This window comes from Populus euphratica, unplaced genomic scaffold, assembly GCF_000495115.2.
Source record: "Populus euphratica unplaced genomic scaffold, PopEup_1.0 scaffold3094.1, whole genome shotgun sequence".
In the NCBI taxonomy this organism is placed as follows: Eukaryota; Viridiplantae; Streptophyta; class Magnoliopsida; order Malpighiales; family Salicaceae; genus Populus; species Populus euphratica.
The window spans coordinates 5,992-15,003 of NW_011502918.1; the positions used below are offsets into that span (position 1 = coordinate 5,992).

Sequence of the window (9,012 nt, forward strand, 5' to 3'; positions counted from 1 at the left end):
ACTGGAATTTCCTTGCAAATTGGACCATGAAGACAACGGAGACAGTGACTGCTACGAATTTCAACGAAGACGATGAAGGATGACCATTATTTATTTTTTTATCATGATGTTATTTATAGCAAATCCACAGACAAATAAACTAAAATCATATGCTAAATAAAATACAAAATCCTAAATAAAAAGAGGGTACTAATGGTTTGATGCAAATCCTGAAGTGCATATTTTGATTAATCCCAAGTTTTTCATTGCCAAAATGAAGTTGTCTACCCAAACTTATCGGGTTGGCGAGGCCTGATGACCTTCGTCTGTCGGTTACAAATTGAAGTGATAAAATTAGCAGATTTCTGCCTGTAAGATTACCTGTGAACGTGGGCGCCACAAGACATTAGGAGTTCATTTTTTGACACGTTTTAGTCACATCGCTTGCCTATATAATTAGAGGTGGAGGTCAGCTTTGGTTACCGGAGCAATTGTGAAAAAAACTGTGTTCTCCTACACACATATATAGTTATTTGATAAGATTTTTAGTTTCTGATTAGGTTCAACGAGACAGGGAGAGCAATTAATCAGCATGGTGTCAATAGAGGGTGGTGGTGGACAAAACCAGCAAAAATTGAACATGTATGCTGCTGGATGTGCTATAGTTGCTTCGACGATATCCATTATATTTGGATATGGTGAGTTCCTTAATTCGATCTCCTTTCCCTCTTGGATCCCATGTAGAGTTCTCGTTCTTGACTTTAAACAGTGTTTTCTGGAACTGGAAAATGTCGTGGGATCATAATATTCTAACCATTCATATATAATTCTTGTAATCTTTGATTAATAAAACCTTTTTCTTATATTTGGGTGTTGTGGAATATGCCATAATTCAAAGGTTTTTTCTTCTTCTTCTTTTTTCAGACACTGGAGTAATGAGTGGAGCCATGATATTCATAAAAGATGAACTGAAAATCCATGACACGGAAGTGGAAATACTTGCTGGAATCTTAAACATATGTGCCCTGTTCGGTTCTCTTCTTGCTGGAAGAACTTCTGATTATATTGGCAGGCGATACACAATTTTTGCAGCCAGCATCATCTTCATGCTTGGTTCAATCCTGATGGGGTACGCTCCAAATTATGGTGTCCTGATGACGGGGAGATGCATTGCTGGGATTGGTGTTGGCTTTGCTCTGATGATTGCTCCTGTATATTCGGCAGAAGTTTCATCGCCATCGTACCGAGGCTTCTTGACATGTCTACCGGAGCTTGGAATAAGTATTGGTGTTTTACTCGGCTACATATCAAATGTTGCTTTCGGAGGATTGAACCTGAAGCTTGGTTGGAGGATAATGCTTGGTATTGCAGCTATTCCTTCACTCGCCTTGGCCTTGGGCATCCTTAAAATGCCAGAGTCTCCAAGGTGGTTAGTAATGCAGGGTCGTTTAGGAGAAGCCAAGAAAATCTTGCGCAGAGTATCCAACTCAGAAGAAGAAGCTGAAACCCGTCTTCGTGACATAAAAGAAGCAGCTGGGATTGATGTGAATTGCAATGATGACTTTGTCAAGCCCGATCCCCTGAAGAAAACTCACGGTGAAGGGGTTTGGAAAGAACTAATTATAAGGCCAACACCAGCAGTCCGTTGGATACTGGTCGCCGCGGTTGGAATCCATTTCTTTGAGCATGCAGTTGGAATTGAAGCAGTTATTTTATACAGTCCTAGAATCTTTAAGAAAGCCGGTATTGTTGGCAAGGAAAAGCTCTTGCGTGCAAGTGTTGGCGTGGGGCTTACAAAGTTCGTATTTGTATTCATTTCCACTTTCTTGCTGGATAGAGTGGGGAGAAGGCGCCTTCTTCTTGTAAGCACAGCAGGTATCATAGCAGCCCTGGCAGTTTTAGGAACTTGCTTGACTATAGTGGAGCATCACCATGGAGGGCAGCTGGTGTGGGCACTAAGCCTTAGCATCATTTCTACTTATACGTTTGTAGCTTTCTTTAATATTGGACTTGCACCTGTGACATGGGTGTACAGCTCGGAGATATTCCCCCTGAAGCTAAGAGCACAAGGGTATAGTATTGGGGTTGCTGTGAATAGACTCATGAATGCCACTATTTCCATGAGTTTTATTTCGCTCTATGAAGCAATCACCATTGGAGGAGCCTTCTTCTTGTTTGCTGGCATCGCTGTGCTTGCCTGGTTTTTCTTCTATTTCCTATTCCCAGAGACCAAAGGAAGGTCCTTGGAAGACATAGAAGAGCTATTTAGCAAGGGTATAAGTGGTAGAGCTGAGGCTGTGAAGAGTGATATGTAGCGTGGTAATAAAACAGTGTAGCCTAAGTGGGTAATCTTTAGAGCAAATTAAACAAGCAAAAACTTGCTATGTTATTGCTGTCATATATTGTTTGTTAAATTACAATAACCTCCACAAGGTATAGAATTACGATCGACCTTAAAAAGTTGTCACATTTCTCAGCGCCCGCGCCGCACCCCCCTCCCAAAAAAAAAAAAAAAAAAAACCATAATTTGCTCTTAATTACTGTTTAGAAAACAATAAATTAAAATCTTAAGTAACGAAGAAAAATATTAATTCTTTATAAAAAGTTTTGAGTCTAATTATTTTTTTATAACAATTAATGTTAATTATTGTTGGATATAAAAAGGATTTTCTATCTCTCTGACCAAATCATTGCCTTTGATTGTCATTAAACCTCTCTTTTTACAAATCACATCATTTTATACATGAATTAAGTTAAATTATAATCGTACTACTCTTTTTTTTTTAAATCAAATCCCATATTAATTCTTTGAAACAAAAAAATCCAAGAGTTTTTTTCAAGAACAGCACAGTGAGAAAATATTTTTTAAAACAGCTCAATTGAAAAAATAATTGTAGTTATTATGCGCATAGATAGCACATGCACAATTAAATGTGTTGTGCAATATTTATCCTCTCAAAAGTGTATATTTTATAAAGAATTAATAACTATAAAATAAACAAAAATAATTCAATTACGATAACATTGCACAAAAAGACAAGAGATGAGAGAGGAAGACAAAAAATTGATGTGTTGTAAATATCCTAGAGCTTCGATAATAACACTCTTATTACTTTATTACTATAGAATTATATTCATGAGATGAATTATTGGAAAACCAATTTTAGAACTAATAATAAGTTATACGTGTCATTTAAAAACAATAACATATTTATTTGTTGGCATCTTATCATCAATTTTAAAGTTAGCTTTCTATAGTATTTTTAAATTTTATTCGTCAATATATTTTTTGATAATATTGAAAGTGTTATTATTAAAGTTTTGATATATATACAACGCATCATTCTTTCTTTCTTTTTTCCTTTTCATTCCTTGTTTTTTTTTATCATATCATCTCTTCTATGAGCATTGAATTATTATTTTTTATTTTATATAATTATTAATTCAAAATATAAATGATGACTTTTGAGAGCGTGAATTAATTTGTTAGATAAGGAAAATTTAAGTTACTAGATGCTCCATGCATAACATATCTCCATGTGTAACACACCTAGTTATTAGTTATTATTTGTGTTATGTTTGGAAATTATTTTTTCACTTGAAAAATATTTTATCTCACTATAAAAAAAATTCAAAATTCAAACAACATAACCATAAGTAGTTGATGCAAGAAAACCTTTTTTTATTTTTTCATCTTCTTTTATCTTGACTATGATGTTTATCCTGGGCATGCTTTGATCTCCATTCTATAAGTGACATGAATATTTTTTTTGTTAAAAAATTATTTTAATTTAATAATTTAAGCTATGAGGTAAAATTTTAGAATATAATTTATATTATTTTCTAATACATTCTTTTAAGTAAAAACTTTTTGGACTTCAAACTTACACAAACCTATATTATCTTGTATTTAATTTTTATCAAATAAATAAAAATAATGAGATTCGAACTTGAAACTACTTAATCATTAAAGTTTTAATATCATATCAAATAATTATTTAAACATAATAATTTAAATCATTATATAAAATTCTAAAATATAATTTATAGTATTTTTTAATAATTTACATGCATCTAGAAGATACCAGCGGTAGACGGGGATGCTGCGGCTTATGATCTGATAGAAGCATACATAGAAAAACAACAAGCTTCTCCCATTCCTCTATCTGCTTCATCAGTATTGCTTGGAATGGATTAAAAATGGTTGTTTTTTAAATGGACTGTAAGTAATGTCAGCTAGCTGTCTATTTTTAGTGGGAAATCCAAGAATCGGCAAGAATGGTCCACGAAACATTTTTCATCTCTCAAGTTCTACCCTTGTTCAACGAAATATTTTTGCCTCTAGCCTAGGAGAAAATTTGGCAGCATCATTGTGGATTGCTCCTCTAAAAAAAATTCTTCAGCAATATTTATGGGGGTTGGTCCCCTAAAATAGAAACTTGTAAACAATCAAAATCTAATATTGATCATGCCCATATGAAACCTACAAGCAAGGCCAGCCTTTAGGCAAGTCTCTTTTTACCAATTGTCCTCGCATTTTTTCCTGTTTACCGTCCCTGGTAAATGCATGAGAAAAGAGAGAACGTATAGCATTTGACTCTCAATTCTTGTTCCTCCCCCTTTCTCTTGACTCTCTAACCAACATTCTATCATTCTCTAGGCTCTCTATTTCTGTACTTTTCATCATGAGGAAACTCTGTCCAAATATTGATAGAGAAGATGGCCTGGAGACTGTTCTTGAGATCCCAATACCCGAAGAAATGTACACTAGCATGGGTAGCAATGCCGAATTACGCTGGCAAAATATGCTTACATGGATGAGGGCTCAAACTTCCGAAAAATTGTCACAACCGCTCATTGCAGCGCGAATTAATGAGCTAAGATTCCTTCTTTACATGGTTGGATCTCCTCTTATTCCTCTTCAAGTGCAAGTAGGCCATTCGGTTCACAAACCTGTCAAAGATTGTTCAATTGTAAGAGGGTTTTATAGAAACATCCATATCTCTCTGAAATTTTTATTTTACAACAGAATTATTGTTTACAGAAAAATGAGCAATTGCCATGACTTTTCTAAGAAAATGACAGTGTTACAATGTTTTTTGACAGCAAGCTTCAACAGCCAAATATATTGTGCAACAATACATTGCAGCTACAGGAGGACAAGCAGCATTAAACGCAGTGCACAGCATGTGCGTAACTGGTGAGGTGAAAATTGAGGCATCAGAATTTCATGAAGGGGAGCAGACCATAAACGTGAAAGGCAGCGAGGAAACAGGTGGATTTGTGCTTTGGCAGAAAGATCCGGACTTGTGGATGTTAGAGCTTCTTGTGTCAGGATGTAAGATGATATGTGGAAGCAATGGCAAGATCTCATGGAGGCATTCTTCTAATCAACGAAAGCCGATTTCAAAGGGTCCTCCTAGACCCTTGCGCCGATTCTTGCAGGTTAGGATCATTCCTTTGATTTACATTTTGTAGCATCAATCATATACTACACTGTGAAAGTTTATGTAGAATGTATGCATTAGAATTTTCAGTCCTCTGATTTCGTCCGATTAATTAGTTCTAACACAGTAAGTTATGGCAGGGATTGGATCCCAGGTCCACAGCAAACTTATTTATAGATGCAACCTGCATTGGAGAGAAACTAATAAAAGATGAGGACTGCTTTATACTCAAGCTAGAGACAAGTCCAGCAATTCGAGAGGCACAAAGTGGTCCTAACTACGAGATAATTCACCATACAATGTGGGGATACTTTAGCCAGAGGTCAGGCCTCTTGATTCAATTTGAGGACTCAAGGCTGATAGGATTAAGAACGAAAGACGGCGAGGATATATTCTGGGAGACGAGCGCAGAATCGATAATGGATGACTATAGGTACGTCGACGGTGTCAACATAGCACATAGTGGTCAGACTCGTGTCACGGTCTTCAGATACGGAGAGCAATCTGCAAACCACAAGAGAGAAATGGAAGAACACTGGAAAATTGATGAGGTAGATTTTAACATATGGGGTTTGACAACAGAGCAGTTTCTACCTCCTTCAGACCTTGAATTATGAGAAACAATGGCTGAACATTACAATTGATGTGAGATTCTTTTTGTTGTTTATGAGAAGAAATGAGTAAACAAATAATTGTGTAAAGACCACCATCAAAGTGAGAAAAAGAATTGTATTGGCACAAGGAAATGTAGAAGTTGATAACATATGCATTAATCTGCAGAAAAAAGTTTCGTTTTTGTAAGAAGGTTAGCAGGGAAAATGGGATAATTAGTTCTGTCCATTTAATCCTTAATTTAGCCAGTGGAAATAAGCAAAGTTTATGAAACAGAAGATCCATAATGTCTTAATGCAAATATTATTAATCCTAATCCTAATGCTTAAATATTAATCATTCTCTAGAATACCTGAATATTCATCCTTTCAAACTAATAATTATGATTAATGAGTTGGGGATCTCTATCGCCTGCCACCTGCCCGCATCAAGGTCAGGCCCATAAAAGGTCTAACCTTAAAGTTTTAATGGATAATGAAGTTTATTCTTGTACCCATGACCTATGTTTAGATTGCTCATTGCTCCATGCAATTTGAAATTAATGGTTCAACTCTCCACGGCGCAGGACTGGAGGCAACGCCCATAAAAGGCATAGGTTTAAAGTTTTATTCGATCATGAAGCTTATTCGTGTTACAATCTTAATTAATTATACATGATATTGATTTTGTTTGTAAAAATATATTTAATTATTAATAATAACTTATTTATTTTCAGTACTTGTCAAATATTTGATTAATAAATTTAAAATAAATATAAAACTACAAGAAAAAAATATTTTATAAAAAAATTATAAAGTTATTATAATTATGATATTTCAATTACATTAAAATATTGTTGAATATTCCTAATGTTTATAGTTAATGCTCTATTAGAAATAAATATTATTTAGAGTTATTGAGATAGATATATATTATAGTTTTTTTTTTCTCATAGATCGATATATAAAAAATATTTATAATTAATATGTAGGTACTTATCAGATGACATATACACTGAATCAACCCGCATGAGAATTCTATATAAAATATCATCTATATCTATGAAAATGCATATATGATAATTGGATAAGTGATATCTAAATTTGAAATCACCAAGTCAACTTATATAAAAAAAAAATATTATGTTTTGATTATACTACATATTGTCATAATAAATAATAACAAATAAGAAGATATTTGATATAACATAAATTATATGAAAATATTTAAATAATCAAGGGATGATTAATCATTTTAGGTGAATTAAAATTTTTTTTTATCTATTTTTAAATAATATTGATTGCAAATACTTGCATAATATGAAATAAGATTTAAAAATAATTTCAAATATTATTTAAATAATTAATAATTGTAGTATTAAGAACAAATATGATTTGATATAGCAAACATACTTTAATAAATGAATATTTTTTTAACACCATCACCTTAAAATCATTAGAAAACATTAAAAAAACTTAAATTAAAAAAATAAAATTTGATTTTTTTAAGACAAGCACAAATAAATATAGTTGAAAACTCAAAAAATCATAAAAATTTATGTTTTAAAAATTTATTAATATTTTAAGAACATTTTAGGATGGATTTGAGAAGTTAGTTAATCTCATGGTTAAAAAAAATTGTTTTTTCCCTTGATTTCTTGGGTTTCAACTTTGAAATCATCACTAAGGAAATTTAATAATTTTTTTAAATACATTGTAAAATTATAGGAAATACAATTAAGATTATTTGATAAAAAATTCTTAGAGAAAATTTCATAGGATAACTAGTACTTTCTAAGTTTATATTAAATAAAAAAATAAATAAAAAGAAGAGAGTGAATAAAAATCATGACTCCCAAAAAATAATAAAAAAAAATTTACATAATTTTTTATTTATTTTTAAAATAAATTTAAAAAATAACCAATAAAATATTATTAATTACTATTCGAGTATCATACAACTTATTGAAATATTAGCTAAACTTAAAATATTTTTAACATCAAACTCAAAAGAAAAACACTACAACACTGTAATTTTATTTTATTTTTTTAACAAAAGCAGTGCTTACTATATTTTGGCCTTCTAAGCTCTTTTTTTTGGTAATTCCGAGTTATCCCTAACCGTCAATTTCCTGAAGTGGAAGCAAAAGAGTCTTTCCTTTGAAACGCAAGCAAAGCCACTCCCTTTCATTCCACGTCGACGACGACAGAGGGAAATTTTTGGACGGGTCCATGCACATAAATAATATCGCCCAATAAGGCAATGCCCACTCCACAATGCAGAAAGCAATCGAACGGTGTCGTCCTTTGTCGGTTGCCTAAGATGAGGCTCCGTAGCAAACCCTTTCCATAAAGGTTGACTCCTCGGTAAATCAACGGCCAGTAGATCCCAGCCACGACACCGTCACTAGTGTCAATCCAGTGTGGGGGGATACACGAAACATCCAGAAACTGTTATCTACAAACGAGTCCCTTAATTATGTGATTGATTTTACATCAGATCAAAATGAATATTTTTTTTTCAATTCTACCACCACCAAATTGTTACTTACCGAACATAATTTTTTTACCCCTAAAATCAAATCAGAATAAAAATACTTACTTTCAATTTAAAATTTTTACTTGATGAATAATAAATAATATATAAATATAAAAAACTCTACTGGTTAATAAAGAAAGCATCAAAATGCAATAAAATGAGATCATTAATTACATTCATTTATTTTGTTACAAAACTTTGTAATGCAATGGAGACATTCATAAAAGTTCATTCTAGTTCATGTAATTTTTAAAAAATACTAGTCCCTGTATTTTATTTATAGTGATAAAGTGGTCTTTATTTGAAATTTTTTTTGTCCCTGTGCTATATAAAATTTACAATCTAATCTTATGATGGGCATTTTTTTTACAATCAGGTTCGTACGTGCAAGACTACTTTTCATTATATAATGTTAATTACATAATATTTTTTTATGTAATAAATGAATTAAATATAC

The 9,012-nt window shown here is 32.4% G+C and overlaps 2 protein-coding genes across 2 annotated transcripts; both read left to right on the forward strand.

Annotated features, from left to right (window-relative positions):
• The first annotated feature begins 441 nt into the window (after positions 1-441).
• LOC105119557 (probable polyol transporter 3) lies at positions 442-2,428 on the forward strand. Its single transcript, XM_011017706.1, has 2 exons — positions 442-677; positions 904-2,428. Exons 1-2 carry the CDS (start codon positions 572-574, stop codon positions 2,292-2,294), a joined length of 1,497 nt encoding a protein of 498 aa, XP_011016008.1. The 5' UTR covers positions 442-571; the 3' UTR covers positions 2,295-2,428.
• Positions 2,429-4,664: 2,236 nt separating this feature from the next.
• Positions 4,665-6,043, forward strand: LOC105119558 (uncharacterized). The gene is made up of 3 exons (XM_011017707.1): positions 4,665-4,952; positions 5,086-5,424; positions 5,567-6,043. Exons 1-3 carry the CDS (start codon positions 4,665-4,667, stop codon positions 6,041-6,043), a joined length of 1,104 nt encoding a protein of 367 aa, XP_011016009.1.
• Positions 6,044-9,012: the final 2,969 nt, after the last annotated feature.

Excerpts from the sequence above, each read along its gene's own strand:
- LOC105119558 (XM_011017707.1), top strand. The coding sequence starts at position 4,665 with ATGAGGAAACTCTGTCCAAATATTGATAGAGAAGATGGCCTGGAGACT. Across the intron at positions 4,953-5,085 it reads CTGTCAAAGATTGTTCAATT|CAAGCTTCAACAGCCAAATA; the intron begins GTAAGAGGGTTT and ends GTTTTTTGACAG. Across the intron at positions 5,425-5,566 it reads CCTTGCGCCGATTCTTGCAG|GGATTGGATCCCAGGTCCAC; the intron begins GTTAGGATCATT and ends AAGTTATGGCAG.
- LOC105119557 (XM_011017706.1), top strand. The coding sequence starts at position 572 with ATGGTGTCAATAGAGGGTGGTGGTGGACAAAACCAGCAAAAATTGAAC. Across the intron at positions 678-903 it reads ATCCATTATATTTGGATATG|ACACTGGAGTAATGAGTGGA; the intron begins GTGAGTTCCTTA and ends TTCTTTTTTCAG.